Source organism: Labrus bergylta, chromosome 12 (genome assembly GCF_963930695.1).
Source record: "Labrus bergylta chromosome 12, fLabBer1.1, whole genome shotgun sequence".
Classification (NCBI taxonomy): Eukaryota; Metazoa; Chordata; class Actinopteri; order Labriformes; family Labridae; genus Labrus; species Labrus bergylta.
Window position 1 is genome coordinate 6130510 of NC_089206.1, and position 27261 is coordinate 6157770.

The 27261-nt window shown below is 41.2% G+C and overlaps 1 protein-coding gene across 1 annotated transcript; it reads right to left on the minus strand.

Annotated features, from left to right (window-relative positions):
* Positions 1-3467: 3467 nt before the first annotated feature.
* On the minus strand, positions 3468-25750 carry cd34 (CD34 molecule). The gene is made up of 8 exons (XM_020645968.3): positions 25529-25750; positions 12865-12948; positions 11910-12187; positions 11617-11691; positions 9099-9210; positions 8906-8958; positions 7691-7837; positions 3468-6316 (listed from the first exon to the last, which is right to left on the minus strand). The coding sequence occupies exons 1-8, from the start codon at positions 25608-25610 to the stop codon at positions 6122-6124; spliced, it is 1026 nt and encodes a 341-aa protein (XP_020501624.2). The 5' UTR covers positions 25611-25750; the 3' UTR covers positions 3468-6121.
* Between the last annotated feature and the right edge of the window lie 1511 nt (positions 25751-27261).

Here is a 27261-nt window from a genome sequence, read left to right on the forward strand (position 1 = left end):
CCAATGTTAATTTACCTGCGATGTAAGACAAAATATAGGTGGTTTAAAAGTAGGCTACTTACCACCGGGCTAAAGGCCTCAAAAAATTTGTGTCCATAGAAAATATAGTCCGAGTATTGCTCGCAAGAAGGAATAAGATGCAATTGTTTCCTGAAAACATTTGGGCGAGCAGTTATCTTGGTTTTGATTTTGAAGCAGCAATTAAGATAACGCCTTTTCTACCATTTAGCTTAACTCAGGTGGTTAGATAGGTATTTAAAAATGGTGGAAATACCTTGAAATGTGGGTGTTGTCCAGTGGCTCTGTAAAACAACCTTTTTTTTCTGATTGTGATAAAAATAGAGGGGAGTTTATATTAAGTGCATCAGTCTTTTACTATTTACAATTCTACAATTCACTTAGCAGACTCTTTTATCCAAAGTGACGTCCATCAGAGAGTAAGAACAACACAAGCAAGGATCTAGAAAAAAGGGAACCATGTCAGTAAGAGCAAACGATCAGCTTTGAGTCTGATTGGTCACACAGGTGCTGACAGGAAGTGACCAGAGGCAAAGCACAACATTGAGGGCAGTTCTTGAGCGCTCTAATCAGTATAGAAACCATCTTATAAGTCGTCGTTATCAAACAAAAACCATCGTCATTACCATCATCATCATCAATAATATGGAGACCATCATCATTAAGTTAGTAGGTATTCATGAAAGAGCTGGGTCTTTATCTTTTTCTTAAAGGTGCAGAGGGACTCTGCAGATCGAATGGAGTTTGGAAGTTTAGCTTGCTTTCTTTTTTTCAGTGGCATATTATTAAAGATATGTTCATTTTGTTCTTTTTGAGACATTTTGAAAATGTTTCTAGTGTAGAGGCTTTTAATCAGAACCTGGGTCTCCTGACTCTCCATGTATTTGATTGCATTATGCAAACATTTCAGAAATCAAATTAGCCTACCAACACTTAACTGCTCTTGGAATAACTTGTAAATAGCCTACAGTACCCTCACGTAATCCAATGTTTTTAGGAGAGGGAAACTTGTGAACAGAGATAACTCTGTTACCTTAGAGAGGTCATGCTGTCATCGTCAGAGTTTTCCAGCCGTTATGCTATCAACACTTTTCATGATTTTCCAGAGAGGAAGGAAGTCAGTAAACATTCCTTTTTTTTTTTTTTTCCTGGAATAGGAAACTCTGTCAGATGAGAGACATTATGCAACAGACGCTTATGAGTAGAAGATTTTTCAAATCCTTTAATTTGCAGAAACAAAGACTTGAAAAACTCTTATTGCTTATACTTCTCTCTGTGATACCTGTTACCTCTTCATGAACCTGAAAGGTCATCACAGCTTAGTTTTCATCACAGGCTCATTCTGAAGACCACACCCTCTGACCTCAGGGTCCCAGTCGGTCTCTTGTGTGCTCTCCTTTACCTCCCACCCTTCCAATCCACCCAATATTATCTTACCATCAACCAGTTTAGAAGGGGCGTGCTTTGGCATGGAGAAGGAAAACATGACGTATTTGGCAGCTGTAACTACGCTGAGGGGGGAGACACCCCACAGTAAAAACAGCCAGCTGAGTTTTGTTCGTAATCCCAGATTCCACTGCAAATACACGACTCTTGGCCGAGTGGAGGAACAGAGAGGTGGAGAAACTGGAGAGCTGGATGGGATGAAGGATGGGAGGGGATCCGACTTGTAGCTGGGGGACTTGTGTGACATTGAAGGAGAGCTGTGGAGGAGAAGAGTTGGAGTGATATACTTCAGAGGCAACAGAGGCCATTGGGTGGAGAAGGGCTGGTTCAGCAAAATCAGAACAATAGATACATGTATACTTTTACTTCTGGCATCTAGCCATTAGAATAACTGAACATGTATCTTCTGTATTGTCTTTATTCTTGAGTGTAGACCTGGATGAGAGAGTTTTGGGAAGGAGGAGCCGTTTTTGTCGCTGTTTTTCAAATCATTAAATGTGATCTAATTTGCAAGCCAGTTGGATAGGAAATGTCTCCCTGAGGCTGGGTGTCTCTCTTTTATCCAGGTTAAGATATCATCTTGATCTGCTTGAAAGTCGTTTTCACTTATGTAGTGTTGTGTGTGATATGAACTGATGGATCAACAGGGATTCATGTTTTCTGCGTGTTTTCGTCCCTTACATTAAGGTGAAATATGAGTTCTGATGTTGGGGAGGTAGCGGATGATGATACAAAATAAAATACTAACCAAAAATACTTTAAAGCAGTGGTTCTCAACTGATGGGTCGGGACCCAAAAGTGGGTCGCGGAGCCGTTTTCAGTGGGTCGCAAACATGTGACTGAAAAGTGTCCAAAAAGGTTTTGTTCCTTCTCTTTGTTCCGTCATGTTTTGTACCATCTGAGGTCCAAACTGCACTATTTTCATCCAGGAAATCTGATTGGTTGAAAAAATATTTGGGTCACGATATTCGTGAAGGAGTTGCTTCAAAGTTAATTAAAAAAATACCTGTTTTGTGAATGCAGCAGTACAAAGTATTAGGTATGTGTTGAAATGTGTAAGTCAAAGTAAAAAAGTTAAAATTAAATGCACAAAGTATTTAAACTGTTAGTTGCCAAGGAGAAGGGAATAAAACATTTCTGTCGTAATTAGAGTGTACTGGTTTATTTAATTTATATATACTATGTGTAAGCTAAGGAGTCACCTCACAGAGTTCAAGGTGAAAAACGCTGCAAGTAACAGAGATGTCAGCGTATCAACATAAAGGAATGCACACGTCCGCTGGGATTTACACCGTTTAAATCGGCCCCGTGCAGCAGTCGGACGGTCTCCGATTATGGATGACCAGATTCGACCCTGTATATTTATGTCTCTGGTATGTGCTTTTTGTGATGGCTTTATGGTTACTGCATAGAGTGATAACAGTCCAGCTCTGCAGCCAGGCTCAATGGCCTTGAGGAAATATTTTCTTTGTAGGGTGTGGAGGGAGACGGTTCAGGGGAGGAATTCCCATGGGGCTTGATCATGTGATGAAAGGAGGGTGTGTGTGTGTGTGTGTGTGTGTGTGTGTGTGTGTGTGTGTGTGTGTGTGTGTGTGTAAAGATGGTATGGGAAATAAACGAGTCCCACTGTCACATACAGTGAATGGTGACAGAAAGTGAACACACAGATGGCCGTAGTGAGTCGACCTCCAGACTCCAGCATGGGGCTCATGAACATGGCTTGTGCCATTTACAACAGACAGCTGGTGGATGTTTTCACTGCCCCACCCAAACTGTGAAAGACAAAACAGTGTGAAGTGATGTCATTACTACTGCTCATGCAAACCAGCTGCGCGTCCATATGGGCTGTGGTTAAATTCTTCATGTGTTAGAGAGCAGATGTATTATATGTATGCACGTGTGTGTGTTCATACATGAGCATGTTCCTGTGGTATAAAACCCCATCGCCCTTTTCCGTTGCATGATTGATGTTTTTTTTTGTAACAAAATGAGGCTGAAAACAATTTGTAAAAAGTGATTTCTTTATTTTTTCATGTTATATCCAATTGAAATCACAGGATGCTAGTCAAATGAAACAGTCACATTGGAATGTTAGCAATGAAATAATACACGATAGGCTGAAAGGAGAAGTCAACGTGACACATCCCATTTATATCAGAATATTTTTCTTAGCTCCAGTAAAAACATGGCAGTGTCCGTTTTTTGGTATTAATTCTACAGCAGAGGATTGAGACGAATTAGAGGAAGATGATTTTTTTTTTTTTTTGCATCAAGGAATAAAGTCAAACAGTCGACAAAACTCGTTGAAATTTTCAGTATTGATGCCAGATTGAAAAATAATAATAATCTCAAAATGGTATTTGACCTTTATTGGGAACATTTTCAACTTTATTTATTTACGTACCAGATTCACTTTAATCTGTTAAAATGAAAATGCAAAAGTAGTCCCCCACCTCTGATTTTTTTTTTTTTGCTCCATCAAGTCCTCCTTTTTAAAATATTTCTAAATGTTAGATGACCTGGATGAGAATTTGTTAAGGGTGCCACTGAGGGACAGTTTTAGTAACATCATCATCATTGAAATGAGATTCTTTGGCACACAACAAGAGTAGATACACAAATTAAAAACAAGGAAAAAAAAAAATCAAAACTATACACACTGTTCAATAGAACAGTGAGAGTAAAAAAAAAAAAAAAAAAAAAAAAAAAAAAAAAAAAAAGCATATACAGTATATTGAAGAGAGTAACGCTGACAGATGGATTTGCTCTGCGTCTGAGGCCTTTGGGAGTCTGTTGGTCTCATAGTCAGTCTGGTGATTTTCAGTAGTGACTATGAAGAGGCTTGTTGGCTGAGTGAAAGATGACGCACTACTGTTTGCAGTAAAGATAAAAAGACAACCAGACAAAAAAAGATGTCGCTAAACCTCTCAGTACTCCTCCTTCCTCGCCACAGGGACCAAAACTACAACTTGATTAGTTGCCACTCTGTCAGCGTACATAACAAGAATTCTACATTTTTCATGGCTTATGTTACATGCACATTCAGACTCGTCAACCGCTCGCACACCTAGACAATCGTCCACCACTCGTGAACAACCGCGCAAACGCACAGTTAGCGAGATAAAATGTAAGGATAAACACGCCGTCCGTGCACAGTACAGATGCGAGCATACACACACATGCAGGATTTAAAAGTAGCAATCACACACATACACACGTTTTCACACCGACGCTATCAGTAACCCAACCCATAGACCGTATATACTCAGTGGACGTAGCAAACGTAAAGTTGCAGATTTGGGGGACTCAAGTTTTCAATTTGACCTCTGCCATCTTGATATTTTGTATTTTGTATGATCTTTTTGTAACCATGTCTTTACCCAGATATAATATCACTTTTTCAAGCACAGGCTGCTAAAACACAAAGAAGCCACGCCTTAAAATGTACCCTACTTCATTATCTACTTAACTGTATATGGGATGAGACTTACACAATGAGCATCACACTGTGCAGAAGAAGACTGGAAAACAGTGATGGAGAGCCTTATGGTTTTTTTTTAGAAAATGTATATGGAGGTAATAAATCTGTGTTCAAGTATTTCTCTGATATCTCAAGGTTGCAAAGTAGTTCTTCCAACTTGCAATCAAATGTTTTGTATTTCCTTACGCAGAACCAATCTAGCTAACTTTTGCTTTGACAGAACCTTCAATCTTAGAGCCTTATACCATGATACGAATGAGCTAGGAGTTTTAAATGCAATGTGCAAATGAATACAACGTCTATGGCTATGTCTGTGGTAAGTCAGGTGTCTAGTTGTTGTCTTCTCATCCCTACTCGAGATCGTTTTCAAATGCATGTCACCAGTTTAAAAAAAAAAGTAATTTTTCCAATTATTGTGACACCATGTGAATGCAGGGTAAAAAAAAAAAAAAAAAAGCAGGAGGACGTCTCATTTCCCAATCTTATGTTGTGTGAGTCGTGTTGCTGGATGCAGCTTTAAGGCACATCCACTCCGAAACAGAGAGCAAATCCACTCCTTACAAACAGTCTATGATTCAATCACACAAATGACAGCCCCAATGGATTTTTCACTTTGAGAAGTTTGTAAACAGATTTTCAAGGCAGGGTGATTTATTTCCCGTGTCTGTCTAGGCCTTACAAGAAACTATGTGACTTTATGTGCTTGTGCTGTATTCACCAGCAGAGGATTTACAGGAGCTTTTCAAAACCAGACGACATGCAGAGACATGGCTGCAGTCATTATTGGAACCAGTCCTGATTGATGCTAACTCTTTTCCCACCCAGAGGTGCCCATCTCCAGTCGTTCCTCAACAACTCGGGGGTCGAGCCTTCGTCACCGTCGACATCATTCATCACTGTCGTAGTCGTCAGACTGCTTTTCCTGATGTTAATTGAGGCACAAAGCCAAAGGAGGAGGCCCTATGTGGACTGTGACAAGAGGAACATTGATGTAAAAGATTGCTCTTGTTCCCTGATGTTCACTGGAGTCTGTGTGTTTTGGGCAGAAGTGGATTCAGAAAAGGGGTTTCACAGGGATGAAGGTGTGTGTGTGTGTGTGTGTGTGTGTGTGTGTGTTTGTGGATGGGTGTGTTTGTTGGGGGTAGTTCCTGGGCTGTAGTTCTTTGGAGACTGTTTTCACAGCTCGGTGTCTGCCGTCTTGGTGGTGGGGGCGCCGTTGGTGGGAGGAGGAGAAGGCTCGGTCTTGGCTGCCTCAGGAGACTCTCCGTTCACGCTGGGTTTCTCCGGGGTCTCTGGTGGAGGGTTCAGGGGAGCCACGGATACCAGAGTGTTCCCCTGGTTCTCCTGGTCTGCTGGATAGGCCTCCTCTGCCTGCAAATACAGAGAAAAGGTATTAATCAGCAATGAAAGTTGCCCGGGGCTGTCATTGGGTAATCTCGTCAGCTGGGCCTCATTGAACCAATAGCATGTTAGCCTCATCGTTAGCCTATCATCGCTCTGCTCCTGTTTTTGAAATATGATTCTTTCTTTGCCTTTAGTTCCTTTATGTCCACATTTTGTGCCTATGCAGCACTTTGTTTTAACCTGTTGGTTTTGTTCCATTTCTTTTTTTTTTGTCACATGTTTTATACCATCTGAGTTCCAAACTGTATAAGTTTTCATTAACTCAATCTGATTGGTTGAAAAGTATCTTTAATCTTTACAAGGGAGTTAGTAGTGGGTCCTGACTCAGGACTCCTGAGGCTAGACCAGTTCAGAACCAATGCTCTATATAATGGAAAATAAAGGAGTGCGGGACAGGTTGAATTAATAATAAATTACCCTAACAATTAAAGATAGTTAAAGAGTGATAAGATAAGATATGACAAATCAAGCTAGCTTACTTAATTATTGATTTTCGAAGCAGCAGAAGCGGGTAGACGACATTCTGTTTCACTCCATATTCATCAGATTGACATCAACACCTGTCGTCTATGATGTCGTCAGAGCGGTTACTCCTCGTATTGAACTAGCTTTGATGTGAAAATGAAGCATGCTTCTTTCCAAATTGAATAAATATTCAAGGAGCTATTCCTTCGAGTCCTGCCATGCACATTAAGACACATATGTACACTAATGTATCCAACAACGCCCCCACACACCCTCACACTATTAATCCTGAACACACAATCTCGTCCTCTAATGTGGTTCCCTATCATGTGATCCAGCTGTGCCTGGCTGCTAGATGAAACGGTGAGCGCTGCAGAGGAACAAGGCAGCAGAGAGAGCAGGGCGTGGAGTCTTTGGATAAGGCACACTCGCTCTTTTCGCTGCGCAGTCTCTGTGATAGCGGGCCAGAAACATTCCCTAATTAAAACCTTGGCACCGATGATCGACTGCAAGGGAAGGAAACAGTGCTGTTTTGATTTCAGATGTAGTAAAAAAAACATGAACCCTGCCCCCTCCCCCCCCAAAAAAAGGCTACGCATGTTGGTGCTGAATCTCTAATGGGGGATTTGATTGCAGGAAAGTAACAAACACAGGGTGAAATAACTACAGATGAATGAACAAACGGCCTCAGGTCATTGCTCAGTGTGTAAGGTTACTCAGATCAATTTAAAAAAACAAGTGATTGAAACAGTAACTTAGAATCATTACAAACACATCAAACTGAGAATTAGCAATGTTCTGTAGAGCCAGCATGAACATGCAGGCAAACGAGGTGTTTAGAGACAACACACAGTGCGCTACAGACGCTCCTCTTACCAGCCTCACTCCTTTGGCATCGCCTTTGCGTGGGCATTTGAAGTAACCAACAGTGATCCCTATGGCGGCAAGCAGACCACTGATCAGGATCCCCACGAAGACAGAGGAACCTGATGAGGACGGGGTCTCCACTTTTGTCACACCCAGCTGCAAAAAAAGAAAAAAAAGAAAGAGTTCCAAGAGATGAGGATGAAATGTGTGAATAATGAAGCCATGTAAATCATTATCATCCAGTTCATTTGAATAGAAAAAGAAAGGCCTGCGTAGAGCTCATGACCCACGATGTAGACCGTTAAGTTAAGAGAGATCTAACAGCTCTTTCCACGTCTGCTCGAAATGAAAAAGTATGAGTGTAAACAGACAGTATGCAGAGTAAAAACAGCTGACAATTCATGGGATCATGTTTTCATACACTGCACAGCACAAAGGGAATAGTGGAGCTTAAGGCAGCAACAAAAGTGTCACTACATGTGTCAGGAACAAACCTGAACGGATACAGGTGCTGCTGACGCTATTTTTTTTTTTTTTTTATCATATATCGCCCTCATCATCAACAACATTGACAGCTTCTTAAGAGAATTCATATCATCATCATCATCATTGTCAGTCCCATCACTATCAATAAGTGTGTAGCTGTTCATGAAAGAGCTGGGTCTGTTATCCATTTCCTGTTGGTAAAAAATGGTAGATGACGACTTTTTGAGCACTTCCTACTGAAATATTAAACATTTTTCAACTGTTTTTAGTAAACACTGTAGTGGAGGTGAATTTGGAACACTAAGTATGAGGTCGCAGGTCTTAAAAAAAAAAAGGGGCCCACCTACTGGTTGTCATGGGAATTACAGCAAAACGTCATATTTAAGCTTGTAGGTTTATTGTATTTCTAGTCAAACTGAGCTCATTACGCCAATTTTAAGACACATTCACTAGACAAGTCCAGATAAACATTTAACTTCAAGAAATAAAAAGTGAAAAATAAGTTCTGAATTGTTATAAGTAAAAAAAAAAAAAAAAAAAAGATCTGCCAACGCAGCAAGCAAATTTGCCACATTCACCCCAGAGGCTGCAGATGTGAATGAGCTCATAGCTAACTCTGGTACAGCTAGTTGACTACAATGTCTCTTTCAAAACAAACAAATAAAATAAAAGTGTCTTTAAGTGAGATGTACTATCTGAAATGAGTTAGTGTAGCAGGTGCAGCTAAAGCTTTCTTACCTGATTCTTCAAACCAGCACTCTGGACGGCATCAACCAAAGTACTCAATTTAGCTGCAGGGGAAATGAACATTAGAAATACATCAGTGACTTCACTTCATCAGGTATCAGTTGACATTTTTATTGGAGCACAAAAGCACAAGGATGCAGTGTCACTTTACAATATCACATTTATATATGAAACAAACACCCACCATCTTCACTGGCCATTTGGATTGTGTTGCCCTCCTGGGAGATTTTTAGGTTACAGTTTTCCTTGTTGCACCAGCCTGCAGGATTATCCTGAATGATGCGTTTAGTGGCATCCTGTAGAGGATTGAATTGGTTTGTCAAAGTCAGTCTCATATTTGTATTAATACATTTCATAAAAAATATTTACTTGCATGTGGCAAATTCAATTTAAACTCAAAACTTGCAAAGGCCTGAACAAGTTTCACATGTACAGCTTTCTTTACACAACATTTTAGACATTTTTTCATCTCCTCTGGGTTATCAAACAAATGCATATTCCTGAGTTTTCCACCCTTACTGAGCATTAGTGCAAGAGGGCCTCTGAGTGCGTAATGGAGACATAATGCAAGTTGGACGGAAAACTTGCTGACCACACCTTCTTTTTTTCCCACCTTAGCCCTGAACTATGAAATCACCTCATTGCACAATTTCTAAGCTTCAAGACTTTGGGAACTTTGTTTTCATTTTGCATAATGTGATCCAGACAGCTCTCAGTGTTCCCAGAGAGCCCACTATGAGCAAACCCCCAAAATCCTCAGTTAGCAGGGAGTGGACCCACAGCTGGACTCTGCTATAACATCCAAATATTTTTTAGGTGGGGAGGAAGAATCTCCAGCAAAAAAAAAATCACCCCCACTGGAACCTGCTCTCTTCTCCATCTGTTCGTGTCACAAGTGACCCATAACATGTTCACCTCAGGAATCCTGCATTGTCTCATACCGGGCTTTGCTTCACCTTACGTGGCCTTGTGTCCTCATGGTTGGAGTTAAAGCAGGTTTGTATTTGAATAAACATGTGTCCAAACTGAGATTTCATTTGAATAATGGAATAATGTGCGCAGAATGAGACCAATGTGTGTTTTTTATTTCGTCACATTAGACAGCGTCTTATGTAACCGTTGATGACTTGGGGATTTACAGAGATATGAACCAAATTTCCTCTTATTTTCCACTACTTCAGAGCAGCTTTGCTTTATTAAACTTGGTCCACTGACACAGGACTTCCACGCTATTCTCTCACTCTTTCCTGTAGAGAATAATCTTCTTATTCTTTCTCATTCTTATCCTAAATCTTTTCTTTTTTTTTTACATGTATTTTGAAGTCTCGTCAGCTGGCAAAGGCTTCTGGCACTGTAGTGCATGTATAGTTTCAGGTTTAGTTGGACAGATGACTTCTGCAGATGGTGTTGGCTCTCTGGATGACACAGTAATGACCCATATAGAGGCTCAGTAAGGTATGCCGACTGGGATCTGATCCGCTGCTTCCGCTCTGTGCACCTGGACTGACATACTGCACCATTTAAACCTCAGGCGTAAGAGGCATCGAGGCTATACTTAACAATTGGTTCACACAGTTAGGATTTATGAGGGATAGAAAAGGTTGCAAATATGATGTTTTCTAAAGGTTTGACAACCTCCATGGGGTTTTCGCTGTAAAATAAAAACCCAGACAATAGAGCCACACCCTTACTACTCCTCCTTTTGTCTTAAGGACCCCGGGGTGAGAGAGGAAACATCAGCCCTCCTCTTGATCTGTCTCCCGCCAGAAACACAGTCTCAAGATTTACAACGTCTGCGGAATGTCTGAGAAAAGATCCGCCTTTATCAAGTCCATATTTCCAACTGTTGCTCTTTACAACACATTCATCTTTTTCCTTTTCGGTGGAGTGCAGGCAACTTTCTCAGGACCCACAGTGAAGGAGTATTCATTTTCTGTCTTTATCATGCAATCAAACAGAATAGTTTTTAAAGATTTATTTTTGGACTTTCTATACCTATGTCGTTCCCCACTCGCGCTCTCTTCCTTCTTTATGACTATATCCACTGTCCTGTCTCTAAAATAAAGGCATAAAAGCCAAAAAAGATGAGAGATGTCTTGGATTAGGAATAAAAATACAAGACTCAAAAGAGTAACTTTTGCATTTGCAGACAAAGTTTTTGATGCTTTTTTTTTTTACTTTTGAATGCCTTAATTGTAGAGACAGGACAGTGGAGAGAGTCAGAAACCAGGGAGAGGGAGAGAGTGGGGAGTGACATGCGGGAAAGGAGCCAAACGTCGGATTTGAACCCAGACTTGAGGACTACACGGGGCATGCGCACTAACCACTAGAATGGCTCCCAAAACTGTTCATTTTTGGTGGCAGTGTCAGTTGTTTTGCTTTGCAAAGCTTTCTTTTTTGTAGTCATGCTCTTTAATCTATAATCTATATCAAACACACAAAATTGAATTCATACATGGAGCCATATAAAAGTCTTGGTAAAGGGAACAAGTCACTTATCAGGCTCAGCTCCTGTTCCTCTCTTCTCTTAAAGTTACATGCCAAAATCTCAGCAGTGGGAGTTTGGATACTGCCTGTTGTTGTCAGGGAGGTAAGCAGGACTTTTAGGGTTTTAGCTTTGGTGATGATGGATTGCTATTTGAGGAGAATATTCTACTTGAAAGTCATATTGTGCGAGCGTGAAGAGGTGAACTCATACTCACACAGTCAGTTGTGACCACCGTAACCTTGATAGCACTTTCTGGTATGTCCTCTTTTCCAACACACTTCACATCAGGCTGTGGATGCAGAGAGAAAGGTAATCACAACATCAGTCATCCACGGGAAACACATGGGCCATCAAGACTAAAGTGATCTATTTTACAGAAACATCTGTACAAATGTTAAACAGCCTTAAAAACGACATGTTTAGTCTTTAAGTGAGTGGTATTTCATTTTGTTCTGAAAGCCTCCGGATGTTGAAAAGTCAAAAATTGGGAACATAAAGATTACCCACCACCACGGCTTTAACAACACTGGTCACTACTGGAACCACAGCAGCTGAGGCTTTGTCTTCTACAGTGGCAGGAGCATTGGTCCCTGAGGTGCCCCCACTAGAATTGAGTACAACATTTATGATGGTTGCTGGAAACACACTATCTCCAGGAGCAGCAGGTTCTACAGTAGCATCAGCAGCAGCATCAGCAGCAGCAGCAGCAGCATCAGTCGGGGGAGCACCTGCATCTGGGGCAGCTGAGGCATCCGTAGGTGCACTGGCAGCTGAAGCATCTGTCACTTAGAACATAGTAAAGAAGCAATGCTATTAGACACAGGCACACACTGTTAAAGGCTTTATATGCTTTATATTTTTCACACTTAAATCAAGAATATCCTCTGAAAATAACTCTGTGAGTCATGACTGTCTACAATGGGTGTAACACTCGAGTCCCACTGTCTGTGATGCTTTCAGAGTTTTCAGAGTCCTATCTTCAGTTTGTTTACATCGCCGGGACGATCGGCTGACTCCTCCCCTCGCGTATAAAAGTTGTTTAATTGAGGGACTAGAGAAAAGAAGAATAACATACTGTACTCACTGCTTAACTGTGTTTCTAGATCACGCTCATTTCAGGTAAATTTACATGCAGTGTGAAGATACGAGCACAATAAAGATCGCTAGCATTAGCATGCTAACACAACAATGCACCGTGACTTGTTTTGGTTTCATGCTGGTGCTCAAGGGTGACATCTGCTGGATCAAAAAATCGCATATAAAGCCTTTAAGGTTTTTTGTCTGTCAGGCTCGGATTTTTTATTCAACATATTTACATATCTTTCAACTACGGTACTTTTTTTTTTTTAACCTCACCTTTTATCGTTTTCTTAGAACATTTCAATATTGTGTTTGTGTACTTGCATGGTCACGCATATGTTTGCAACATGAAAATGTGTTAACGTTTTCTCAAGGCTCTTACCAGCACCAGGGTCTGCGGCTGGGTCAGCTGCGTCGGTGGGGTCTGCTGCTGCAGCATCATCATCATCTTGACACATCACCTCATCTGCAAGGGAAGGAAACACATGGAGGAGTTAAACATATTCATCTGATGAATCATTTGTCTTTGATGCTGGCAGGAGTTAAAACCTGTGCCATGTTGTTGTTTACATGAAAGTTCTCTTCTTCTTTTCTCTAATGCAACCTTGTATCTGAACATAATTGTGCACTAACTTTTGCAACTGTATCTCCCATGATTTGGATGCTTTTGTTTTGCCAAGTATAATGTTTCTAATTGCTGCAGTAACCTAGCTGTGGTCTACAACTTTTAGTGGGAAACTATGATGGGTTAAGCCAGATTTTTCTCAGTGGCTGGTACAATGAAATGTAAAAAATATCTGGCTACGCAAGACTACTTAATCCCTAACTCCTACCAGGTGTCATAACTAGGCCCCAACCTTGACTATCTTTCTACTATGCCTATCCGTAACATGACCTAAGCCTCGAGCCCAAATCAGGGGGTGGGGCAATGGGGAGACAAAGTTTGAAGGGAGGGGAGCAAAATTCGAGGGGGGAACAGGAAAGACTTAGGGTATCTCAGGATAAAATTTCCAGCGCACACCCAGTTGAATGCTTGTGTCAATGAAGTCAGGGCTAAGGGGTCATTTTGGCCTGGTTAACCAAACCTTGTGCCCAACCTAAAGATACCAAAACAATTTCCCATGTGTGTCTGCAGCCTATGCACACAGTCAAAAGGTTATTACCTCCTGACTCCACATCCCTCCTCTGGGAGTGATCATGTTTCTGGAATAATTTTGGGATTAGGTTGGGTGGTGCTAAAACCTTTCGGGCAAAGAGGGTTAAGAAAAGTAGGAAAACATTTCCAAAGGTCATGTGAGGTTTTTCTAAGCTGATGAATGGATCGCTTCCTTTTTTTTTTAAGTCGAAGTCTAATTTGTGACACCTTATGATCAAGTTTATGAGATAATGTTATTAGACCGCTCTTTTATAAGGCAAGCTATTACTGTGTTGTTTTATTTCTCTCATGTCTTTTTAAGGATTGCAAATTGTATCACCCTGATCCCACTGCTACAACCGAAATGAAGCCACGAGTTTACGCCCCAATGGGAATCACACTGCTTATCAAAATCAGAGAACTTGTTTCCAATTGAATTCAGAGGCTGACAAAGACAACAGCAATGTTATCCAGTTCATCCAGCAACACTTTCCTCTTTCCTTGGCATGGAAGGAAAACAAAAATGTGTTTAAACAGTTCCAATTCTAACCAAAACCATGCTGGAGTCAGAGGGAAATGTGTTTTGAGCACCACTGTCATTATTTACAACACCAGCACACACAAACTTGTAATCCTATAAACACGTCTGACTCTAACACCGGCTGGAATTGGTTTCAAGCTCTTTTAAGGACTGTTAGCAAACCAACTAAAGGGCTTGTTAAAGGCTGGCCAACCATGATAGTAGGCCTAAACCTTCTTCAACATGCACTGTAATATATTGTTCCATAATGTCGGACGATTTGTCTAAACTGAGGCGTCAAACTGGTTGAAAACTGTCCAAGGTTGTTCTTAAAACCAAGACATTATAATACAGAAAAAAGGGGCCACTTTATCTGAAGTTTGACTCTCGTTTCGTCCTCTAACTCATTAACTTGGTTTTGCAGGATGACATACTGTAGAATGGACACAATGAGTGTTGCAAACAGGGAACTTTCAGCAAATAGTGATGGGTTCGATTCCCATTTCAAAGAAGAGGTGACTTTCTTCAGCAATTCAATCAAACAGAACATTTTGAGTTATGTTAGTTTTGATTCAGTGCACATTAGTTATGAAGTATAAGTTGTGTAAACCTAATCAATGATCTTTTTCAGAAACCCAATCAAGTAGTGAACAAGTGGGATTACTTTGCAACAATGTGTTTATGGTTTTTGTTCTTCCAAAAGTTTTTAATGTGAAACATTGGTAGACAAACATTATTTTGAAAATTGAACTGACGTTGCATGTCTAAAAATGTATTCACTGCTGGTTAACTCATGAGCTGGGCATGTGCCAAACTAAGAAATGAGCAATAATAAGTCATATTTCAAAACTTAAGATGCCGTGTTTGATGAGTTAGTGAGGATCTGATGGGCAAACCTTTCTGAACCGTATAAGATGGTTTTACACTGACATTTCTCACACAGCTGTCTGAGCTGATAGTGTTGCAGTGTGTTTCCAACCTGGCGGCCCTTCAGCATCAACATGAAGCCTAAGGACCGCCAGACTCAACATAAACAGAGAGGAACATACATAACACTCTCACTCCATAAACACAACAGCGATCCCTCTCTGGGGACTTTGACGGGTTAAGACAGCACACGTCTGAGGCTGCAGTCCATGTAACCTCCTGCTCCTCTCCACTCGCTTACTGTACTCACATCATGTGGATTTCCTGCCCTGGCTGTCCTCCTTTGAGCTTTCAGTCTGTGTGTTCTGGTCTTTGACGTGGTGTGTGGTTATGTACTGTAGCTGTGCCAGATGTAAAGGAACTAAATCATGGGTTAAAGAGAGGTTTCAATATAGTCCGTTTAAAAGCAGCAGCAGTTTTTCTTTTTTTTTTTGGCATGCGGCCGGGCAAACTAAGGGGCAATAAAAAGGCAGGACAAAAGCTGGTAATGCACCCGCAAATAACAAATGTCATTTAGTGGATGCTTTGAGTGCTTACATGTTTGGCACACATTATCCACTAACGATTGCTTTGCTCTGTCGTTTAAGGTTTACACGACCACAAGTGGTGTTGTTGACACGCTGCTGGAATTCGTTGCAGCTACTTAGAAGCTTCTCTGCCGGCTGACCCAGATGTACCTAATGTACTTTAAATATCAAGGGAATGTAAGCAGCTCCTAAATTCAGTGACACTGTAAACATATTAGATATCAAGTACGTAAATAAAGCAACGCTAATCCCTCGGAGGATTGTAAAACATTTCACAACCGACAGCATCATAAAAACAGAGAAAAAGATTAAGAGAGGTTGTTACTGAGTCGATCAACCTCAACTGAACTTGATCAATTTACTGCTTGGATTCTTGGATCATACCACATTGAAATAATCATCATAAGTCATGAAAAATGCACCGGAGTGGGTATATAAACAAACACATAAAGAGATAACACCAAGATTAATTTCAAGGATCAGCTCTCTGTCAAGTGTTGAATCATATATTTCCACTCAGACTTAAGTGGACTCAGGAGATTAAGATAAGACGGAGGGAGAGACTGTGTTTTGTCATCAATGGACGAAGTGAAGACAGATTTTTACATCTCGTTCTGTTCCTTCCTAGACTGACCTCCTCTCAGCCCTGCTCCTCCTCCTCCTCCTCACTGGGAAAAAAAAACATTCAAACTCCCCTTAGTACACAAACAGACACACCCAGTGACAGTGAATGCAGTGGTCTGAAATATCTCTTAAGAAAATGAAAACATAGCCAGTTAATTAAGAGTGTAAATCTTAAATCGATAAACCACATTTAATATTCAATGTTCCAATCTAATGCAATCACTTCTGTTGAGTGTCAACTGCACAGCTTTGAGGCTGAGATGTTGAAGCGATGAAGCGCCATCAATGAAGTGGATATCATAGTGAAACCAGAGTTACCTTCAGGCTAAAGTGGATTAAAAAACGAACCACCTTATGTAAAGTGAGACACTATTTATTTACTAACATATTATTTGATGCTTGTCATGGGATACTTGGCGGAGGTTTTCAAAAAATGTAAGATGCTTAAGATGCTTTCTCTCCCAATTTCCGACACTTTCCACCGTCCTGTCAATAAGACGCATAAAAAAGAATGCCCGAAGATCTCAAGCTTTTGTTTAACCTTTGCTACTTTTCAACACTTTCAATCATTCAAACATATTTGTAACTTAAGGACAGTGCTTGAGTTAAGCGTATCAAATGCTCATAGTCGCTCTCCTTTCTCAAGTCGAGGAAAAAGCCCATAGAGATCTACTGAATTAATTGGGCTGGCTAGGGTCAAAGAAAATGATCGCAGACTATTATTCTGTGATTGTATGACTGCTTGTGTTTTCATGGGAAATGTGTTCAAAGATGTTGCCGCGTTCCTACATAGATCCTCCTGCACCATTTACTAAAGCGAGTACAAACCAACAGAACCTACCGCCAAACAGACAGAAATAAAACCTACATTGTAAAGCATAGTTCTGTCTTCTACTCAGGTTAATTCTCTTCTTTTTTAAGATTCCTATGAATAGGTTAAAGCGTCTCTTTCTGTCTTTGTAACATTGGACTCGAAGGTGATATGGTTTTAGAACAGTGAGCTCACAGTCAGCTGGAATAAGGCAGCGCGCTACAAGAGTGGATCGTTTATTGCACACAATGCTCGGCCTGTAATCGCTCTCTGTTCTGTTAACGGTTGCATGCGTCAGCAGTGAAATAGACCACGTCTACGTGTGTGCACTCAAGATAAAGGAGCAGTATACTGTGAATATTCATTCCCTCATTGCGTCCCTGTCATCTTTCACCGTATCTCCTGTTCCAGCACTCTGACTTAGGGTGGGGAACAGTGAGCAAATTGCAAGAGAAGTAAAGACGCACTGGACGGGGCGCAGTCAGAGAACAAGCAGGGGACAGCAGCTGCAGTAAGTCTCCCTAGGGAGCTCCTCCCATCCTTGCTTATGTGCTGTACTGTCAGAAAGCTGTGAAGCTTCTGACATCATCTGAAGGAGGAAACACGTCAGCTCTAACTCTTGGGATTTGCATTCGACCTCCACCCTGACCACAGAGATGACACCTTGGCTGTCACGCACTAATGAGCCACACCCCTCCTCTTGGTCTTCATCCATATTGTCTGCTTCCAGATGTGCACAGAAGACCCTAAAGTCTTCCTTCAATCCTGTTTTTTTTTTCTTTCCCCCTAGGAGATACGCCACTGCAGTTTAAGCCAGGAGCTCCTTTAGTTCCAAAGACCATGAAAGGAATCGGGCGATTAAGCAACGCTGAAGAGAGAGGGAGGACTTAGTAAGGCCAACTGTAGAAGAGACAAATGAGGCTTGGAGTATTTATTTTACCGATCCTTATTTTTTCGAATAGATTGTTAAGCCAATTAGTAAAACAATGATCTCAACAAAGCCAGAAGAATTAAATTCATGTTTTTTTTCTTAACCACTTTAAAGAGGCTGGAATTGATAAATAAGAATTGTTGTAAATCAGCGAGGAAGTTCCTGGTTTGGATCCCCATCGGAGATGAGCGTCTCTGTGGGGAGTTTGCATGTTCTCCCCGTGCATGCAGGGGTTTCTCTCCGGGTACTACGGCTTCCTCCCACAGTCCAGAGACATGCTCGTTAGGTCAATTGGTGACTCTACATTGCCTGTTGGTGTGAATGTGAGAGTGGCTGGTTGTCTGTCTCTATATGTCAGCTCTGTGATTGACAGGCCAACAGTCCAGGGTGTACGCCGCCTCTTGCCCTATGACAGGTAGGATTGGCTCCATCCCCCCCTCCCCGCGACCCCAAATGGGAAAAGCGGTAAAGATAATGGATGGATGGATGGATGGAAAACTCTTTTTATCGGCTTGAACAAAGGCAACTACAATCAAAGAATCAATTTCAATTTTCCTGATCCAACAACTCTTAAACTGGGATTCAAAATACAAAAGTCCACCTTATTATTCCTAGTCTCTTCAGTGACAGTCAAAATGAAAAACAAATGCCTGAACATCACATGCTGTGGTACCCGAACGTGAGAACTATTTTTGTTCCTGCGCAGTCTGGTGGCAAAAGCTGACTTTTTCCGCCCCGCCCACACCCCCTGGTGTTTTTACAAAAAAACACCAGAAAGTTTAGATTTAAAAAAAAAAAGGAATTAAGAGGAATGTTATCAATATGTATCCTAGCACAGGATGTGGCTATCACTGCACATGGTATGAGGTTAACCTCTGGGAGCTGCAGAGGCCAGAATGCTGGGGGCTGCAGATAACACACAGACACACGCGCTGCTGGGGTAGCATTACATCCTCGCTGCTATCATGAGGGTGCAGCACAGAGTCTATCCACTGCACTAAAGTGACTTGTAGTGATTATTTTACACTATTTGTTACCTAATCTTTGCTTTTGCCTGTTACATTGTTGCTAAAACAAAAGACTGAGTAAGAAGGTGACATGACCGATAGCAGCTACCTACCATTGTTTTTATTCCCCCCTCTAATTCTACTCATTAAAATGGTTTCAGCAGGGCAGTGAAACTTAAAACCCATGTTTCCAAAACAACCCATTCAGTTTGTTAGTGGATTAGAATTTGGAAGCAGCAGCTGCTTTTAGAAGCCGTTGTGAGCTCGCTGCTCTCCTCCTCGCTGTATCAGAAGATCCAGCACTGGGCTGCAGCAGCAGCAGCAGCAGATGGTCATGGACTGATTCCAGCTGCTGTTTTAACATGAAGCTGTGCAGGGAGAAGGTTGTAAAAAGATATTGAAACCTATAGCCCTAAAAAAAAAAAAAAAAATCTGGCTCTGATATGATTGAAGCTGCCGAGCCAAAGTGAGAGGAGGAAGATTGAGAAACAATATCTTGATAGCCTTCCAGAAACAGCTTAACAAAAAGGAAAGAAAAGCTGCACAGAAACATGCTGATGTTTGTATATATTTACAGTACAAATTAATAAAGGTGTCCAAACTTTGGCGCTTTTAAATGAGCAAACAGGCACAGTCTTATGTTTTCAATTAGGACGTTTAAAATATGGCTTCCACGACAGGCCCTTTACTGAACTTTAATTACCAGGAGCAATTACTCTGGCAGTCCAAAGGCCTATTAAGTGCTTTTATTCCCCTAAGGTAAACAGTATTTCCCGTCCACAAAGAAAGCCCTGCATGGTTAACCAGCAGAGCCGTTGGGTTTTCTGCTGGTGTTTGGCCTTACATCACCGTAACCTCGGATCAATCAGCGTGCAAAGGATCACTGAGCTGTTTTCATTTTGGAGCCAGCGTGAAAAAGCACAGATGACACAATGAGCAGAGAGGGCTTCCAAGTTCTTGTTTTGGAATCCGCACAATAATCTCGGGGCTTCTCATTAGCCAGAGCACAGGAGGTGATTTCAATCATGAGCGGCCATATCTGGAGTTTCTCCGCCTCGCTGCTGCTTTTGCCGCCAAAATTTTTCCTGTGGCTTAAAATTAAGGAGAAACCAGAGAAGAGGCTTTTTTTTTTTTTGTTTAACCTTCTTTATGCTGGTAAAAAGCAACAGCTGTAAAAGTGCAGCAGGGTGCCAGGGGAACAAGGAACAATAAGCGCACCAGAACAGCAGTAATTGGAAAAGGAAGATTTGAAGGCTAACGCTGACGTCTGCTTCTCATTAAGGCTGTTCCACTTGGTAAATATTGTTGCTAGACGATCCATTTCTTCAAGTCAAATCCTTTTCCTGGATGACCATTTAGTCAGCAGTGACAGTGGCTTTATTTTCTTACCATTAATATGTTTTCTTTGGAGAAAAGTTGGCTTACTTCAGGGAGAAAGACAGAAATCTCACTTCCCTTGTTGTGAGTTCTGATAAGGGTTTAGCGTAGAAGGGACTGATGTCAGGCGGAGTTTGTTGGAATATCTGAACGACTTCAGCTGCAGCCTGACCTGGCTCGCTCACATGCAGAAATGCGCTCAAGCACACTGGCAGTCTGACAGAACACAGGCTCCAGGTTTAATTACTCTGCGAGCTCACGTGGCTCCTCAGCCATAACTTAAGGCCCAAGTGGACACACACGCCCAACACTGACATAAGGCCGCTATCTGCCAAAGCCTTACGTAAAGAGAGACCCACGCCCTCCAGCAGATGACGCGAATCAAACTTCAACATCACAGCTGGGGACTGAAGGAATGCTGGTCAATAGCTGGAGTCCATGAGAAAAAAGAGTGGGCAATATTCTGCCCATGTTTGACTTGGCACGATGAAGGAGAAAGAGCATTGTCCAGCGAGATATGGAAACACATTTTTTGCTTCTAATCTTGAACATTTGTACTTTTCCAAACAGAATGCATTCATCTGAGAGCTCTCGTGTCTCTTTCATCCTTTTGTATCAATCAGTTCAGTTCATATCATCGTGCATGATATCAGTGAAGGTCACTTTAGTGTGGGCAGCGCAGAGGATTTCTACAGAGAATTAATTGCTTTGCTTGTGTGCAAAAGGGACACACACATACCAAATATGGAATCGCCCAACCACAAGCCGAATATCTTGTTTTGCTGTGGTTGAGTTCTAACAGCAATTGTCACAGCTCGTTGCACACTGCCCAAGGCCCTGATCTCGCAAAAGAAACAGTCAGTGTAGATGAGAAGATGAATTGAGAGAGACGAGATGTTTTCCCCCTTTCTTCAGGGCAGATTTAAAGCTTGGGTTTTCCCCCTGAAATCTTTAGAGAGAGAGAGAGAGAGAGAGGGAGAGTTTATAACGTACTCAGAAAGGGGCTGAATGACATCATCTAACATCGCAGCCCATGCCCATTGCAGCACTACATATTTGCACGCCTGCATAACTTCTGAATGACAGCCATGGGAAGTGGGAGCATAAACTAAATCTGTGTGCAAAAGAGTCAGCGTCTTTCAGCTGCTTATATGTGACGAGGATGTTTGTTCTGAGAAACACATTTACTAATCAAGAGCAGCAACGGATCACATTCTGTCTTATCTGCATCCAACCCTTCATCCACTCAAATCACACTCTTAATCCTTGTTTTTAAATTCTTAACTCAAACTGCACAACTTGAATAAGCACAGCTTGAATTGAATGCTCTTTTATTGGCGCATTTTAGGTTCTTAATGCAATAATCATTGATAATGGAAAACCAATAATTCTCCACAGCATCTCTAAAGGTGTAGTCCACATCTAGTTTTACTCTCACTGCATGAGTGTCATTGAATATTCAAGAAATGAATATTAAAGCTACAGTGAGGAGTTTATAACTGGTTATAGAAGAGCCTGTAATTAATACCGATTCCTCTGTATGCAAAGAGATCATCATCTAAAAGATGTATTGCACCTATATGGTTGTTTTTAATGTCCGATACTGCTGCTGCAGGGTATGTGCCAGATGAGGCGATTAACTGCATGCTGCAGAAACTCTTTACATTTTCAACAGCAAAGACTTGTGTTAAGGGATACTTTTGTCTAATGAATTACAGCGGGCAGATATTTTTGTTTTACATAAAGGCTAAGATAAGCAAGAGGCGATGCAGAAATCAACACGGGAGCTTTAATCAAAATGATAAAAGTTGAAAATTAATCATACATAGAAAATAATCTGATATTATTCTTTAAGGTTTTCATAAATGTGACTTCATGTGTTTGGTGAACATAGGCTGTTAAAGTTCTGTATTGTTAATAAAAAAGTGTCTAATTTCTAATAAATTCAGCATGTCTGATGAGGCATGAGACGAGTTCCTCACAGTGTTCATCTTAAGGTCAAATTAAAATGAAAATAAAACTTTTCAAAACTTAACCCAGTGCTTGAATATGTACCCTCTTTTATTTAAGCAACATTGCTAAATATCTGACTCAGTTAATTTGATGCTTGATAAATGGTATCCCATGGTATTGTCTAAAATACTTTGTTGATTTGCTACGATTTCAAACGCCAGATTATGAAAGGAAGACTTAATGTTCAGACTGTTCTCTGCTCAGCACGTACACTACAAAGGAAAAATTTAAGACAGGCCGGGGATCAAGTGCCTTATGACACAGATGCCACTAAATCGGATGTGGCATTGATTAAGCCCCCTGACACACAAAGATTCCTCACTGAGAACGAGACACAATGAGACTGTGCAGCAGTAAAACCCATCTGCATTAATCAGGAAAAAGTGTCGTGACAAAGTCTTCTTTATGTGGATAAAGGCGTCCAGAATGGAGCATGAAACATTAAAAATGTCTTTGACTGAATATAGAGGGCATCCAGGCAAGACCTCTGACCCAACACCGCCGCAGAAACATAGTCATATATTGTCAACGAGCACACAGATTTTGTCTTGTGACTTTTGTGATGACGCAAAACATATCAAAATTTTTAAAACAGAAATAGCCCAGGCATGCTTGTTTTTGACCCCAGAATGATAGAACATTGCTCGTATTAAGCTTTTCCATTTTTGCCTTTTGGAGATGTACTGCATGTGAATATGCCTCTTCAAATTCACACTGAAATGCCAAGTGTCAAGCATGTAGCAGGTGGGTGTGATTGGAAGACTTGTGTTGGATGTGGTGAAGAATGAGTACGGGTCAAAAGAGTAGAGGCAGCACCCATGTGATATTCCTAAAGTAGAAAATAATAAACTATTTGTTAAGACCTAAAATAGATGCAGGAAATACTGTAACAATGTAAGTTTTTGATCATTAAACTGCTGCTGATATGTGTAAAATACAAAAATAGCTAATAGCAAGACGGGCCTGAGTGTAATCATAATCAGGACTGGTTTAAAGGAAAACCCTACTTATTCATAAATGATCATTTCTGTTTGACAATCAACATCAGTATTAAAGGAAAATGGTGATTAGTTGTGACTTTAAATGTTGTGCTTGTATCACAGCTTTTATGTCTTGGTGGGGAGCACCCAGCGTAATTAGATTTCCATGTAGATCTAATTACCATCTGTTAAGCTGCTGATGCCGACGGTATGTGGTTTCGCCTTTTTTTTTTATTGTGCAAACTACCGACATGTTCCGCCACCTCATGATCTTTTTTTTCCTTTTTAAAGCAAGCCTTGGTTATTTTCTTCAGTCTGGGATACTCCTCTTGTCTTCCCAAGGTCACTCCTAACACTCACCGCTCCTGCGCCCACAGATGGGATAACCCCAATGTGTCTGCAGAAGTCGTCACATTAGGCTGGAGTAGAAGCAGTCCTGCTTTATGACCATCGAGACAGCTACAGCTTCCAAACCATACATCACCCTGCAATTAGCATCAAACCTCAGACTGATTTGGAGTGGACTGCCCAGTAAGTCCACATACGCACCAACACACACGTTCATGTTTACATGTTTTAAGGGGACCATAGAGTGATTTACATTTCTTTCCTAGGGACCTACTCTCACAATAATCATAACCACGCCTATCTTAACTGAACCTTTAACTATTGGTTCCCAAAAGGAAGGCGGTTCCCCACAACATTAGAGTGTAAACACATTTTTGTCCCTTTAACATACACACACAGTCTTGTTTATGTCACTTCAGGGGGGCCATCCATTGAGCTATATAAATTTTTCAGTGGACTGTTAAACCAGCTCTGTCTTAAGTTATGGTGTAAAGTCCACACTGAAACCTACGGCAAAACTAGTTTTACAGAGACATACGGTTCATCTCAACAAGTAGAGCATAGCATCAAAACCAACTTTAATTTAACAGTGCATTATGATACGATGATATCTAAAGCACAAACCCTGAATCTACAGCTAGTATAAAATAACAACAGTGACCAAGAGTGGCAAAATCATCAACTTAAACATTAGGTTATTTAACATTTTTCTTATTATTTGGTGGATAAAATGATCTCTGTTCATGGACAACAAAAGAGGGAGTACAAAACAAAGCCATGATACATTTCTGAGGGATGTAATCTATCAAGGAGACTCACTGCCAACGCCTAACAGCTGGTAAAACCCTCTGCTCCTCCTCATCCTCCAAGTTATCCCACTTTTCAAAACGACGCTCCATGACAACCATATTTTACAGAGGACTATAAGCCTACTAGGTGCAAGGTGTAGGATTTAAGTTGGAACTTCTGCCAACGTTGGTAACTATCATAGGGGTGCAACACAATAATAACCAACACTTCCATAACCCTAACACTTAAACCTTAACAAAAACATTCTGCATAAAATGTGTTGATTTATGATATGGGGACTTGCATTGAAAGGCATGTCCCCACAATGTGAGTGTGTAAACGTCTTTTGTCTGCAGAACATGAGTAAAACGTGGTACACATTTACACACACCCACTCATTTTTTTGCAGCTCAGTATGGAAACACAGAATATGAAGCTATTTTTGCTGGCTGTTGAATCCATGTGTTATGTGGTCACTTTGTAATATGTGGTGCACGTGTAGCTCACACTTACTTATATGTTCATGAAATATCTTTAAGACTCTATGGAGAAACAGTAAGAAAAAAACTTGAAAAAACTGTAATAGATGGAACCAAACTGATCCAGTTTTACATTTCAAAACACGTGTATCTATTTTGTGGCTCTGTTGTATGTGTGGTTTAATGCCTCTTACACATTCAAACACATATTAGCCCCACCCAGATGCGCTGCAGGATGTAAAGCATAATTATTCTCAACTGCAACTTTCCACTCCTGAGCAGACCCTTTGTGTCTGCAGCCAGCATGCCACTAAGCATGCCTCTGTGTGAAACCTCATGGAAGAACACATCAAAGCAAAACCCCCACAAGTAGTTTGTAAAAACAACTGTTGATGTAAACATACTGCTGTAGGAAAATGTGTAGGAATTGGGAGTGGAAAACAAAGGAACAGAAGAAATTCAGCACCTAACACAAGACTTTATGTGGATAGTAGACTTTTTTAAGTAAAGATGAACTATTGGAGGAAAATAAACGTGGCAAAACAAATACTATAATCAATAATTAGAGAGGTACTCACTGCTAAACAACAGAGCGCAGAGCAGAAGGACTCCAGCCATCCTTCCCCAGAGCCCATTCATTCTCCACATGTGCTTAGCCATCCTCTCTGGTCAGACTCAGCAAGCCGGCAGGACTGTGTATGAGAGTAAAAAAAAAAAGTGTGTTTGAGGGCCGGGGGGAGCCGTGAGTTTCCTGTGAGGTCTAAGTGAGCGGGACAGACGAGCAGGATAAAGCCTGGCTTGTGTTCTGTTGCTCTTTATATGGCCCCACTCCTTAAGCCTTGCTCTCTCTCACTCGCTCTCTCTGCCATTTCCACACCCCTTTTTCTAACTGCCTGTTAACCCGTTTCCCCCAGTGCAACCGTCCCTGCCTCCACCCTGGTCCCTGTACGTGTCTGTGTGTGTGTGAGAGTACATGCGCGGTAAATCACCAGAGTGAGATAATGAGACGTTAGCGGGTGAAACCTGACATCCTGTTGAGCTTTATCTGCATGGCAGTTTTGTTTCCTGCTGAAAACCTTGGAAACTCACTCATAGGAGTTTGTGTTTGTAACAGTTTCTGCACAGAACGGGCTGTGGTCACACTTCAGGAAGGTTCCTGGTGATGCTCGAGTAGACATTTTTACAAACAAAGGCTGTTAGGGATTTTCAAGAAACTGGGTGTGTTTTAATTCATTAATCTGGAGATGCAATGAGGAAGAAATTCTCCCACCTTCTACATGTTGTGTACATACGTAGCTGAGAGGCCTGTAAAAGCACATTGCGTCACAAGCAACTGTTGGCCTCATATTTTGTGTGTCCCCGGACAGATTACTAACAGTATAATGACTCATTCATTGAACCACAAAAACACACATGCAGGCTTACAGTCCACACTTTCACTGACATCATCAACACAACACACATGCTATTTTATAATCGCACCACATCAGCAAAAAGTGAATATCTTGTTGCACTGGTGTGTGTTTGTAGGAGTGCGTGTTGCTGGGTGTTCACCGTTCATGTTCACGCAGCGATGGGCTGTTCGAGAGATCCGGGCAGCCAGGCCACATCTGGAAGCACTGCGGTCCCACTGCTGGGGTTTTGAGGACTGCCTGGAGGTTTTCTTGTCAAACAATTCAACCATATGAGGCTGAAAGAAGCCAAGAGCAGGCTGGTGTCTGAGAACTGGAGCTCCAGATGGTCACCCTGTACAGTATGTTTCTGACCCGATACTTTTTAGAGCTTGTTAAGGGACTCTTAAAAGGGCTTGAAGTAAGATTTTAAGATGTTTGAACCATTTTTAATTAATGAACATTAATGTTCATCTGTTTGCAAAATGAAAAACTATAAATCCAGAGATTCTGAACAAGTCTAACTGGAATTTCATTCCTCTTTCTTATTTTTGGACTGACCTGATGTCAGTCCAACTGCTAATTTTTATCTCATTACTTCATTATTATCACCACAAAGGAGATTAGATCTGCAGCAGGCATCAAGACCCAACCAAGATGCAACCTCGAGTGTTGAAAAATGTGGAAGTGCAAAATCCTGCAGTTTGTCCAGTGTCTGTTTGAAGCTGGCTGCAAATGCACCAGAAGTCACATACACACCTAGGCAAATAAACCTAACCCTAGCTGATGTCTTAATCCACACACACTGTACGGGGGTTGAATTTTTTGATAACTCATCCATTTGGATTTTATAAAGGATAAGCATTATTCACAATAAGACACTTTGCTGACTTGACGGTTGGAGCGATATAACAAGTTTT

Coding starts and splice junctions, on each gene's coding strand:
- cd34 (XM_020645968.3), bottom strand. CDS start 25,610: ATGGCTAAGCACATGTGGAGAATGAATGGGCTCTGGGGAAGGATGGCT. Junction 12,949..25,528: donor CTGCGCTCTGTTGTTTAGCA/GTGAGTACCTCT, acceptor CTTCCCTTGCAG/ATGAGGTGATGTGTCAAGAT. Junction 6,317..7,690: donor ATGCCAAAGGAGTGAGGCTG/GTAAGAGGAGCG, acceptor CTGTATTTGCAG/GCAGAGGAGGCCTATCCAGC.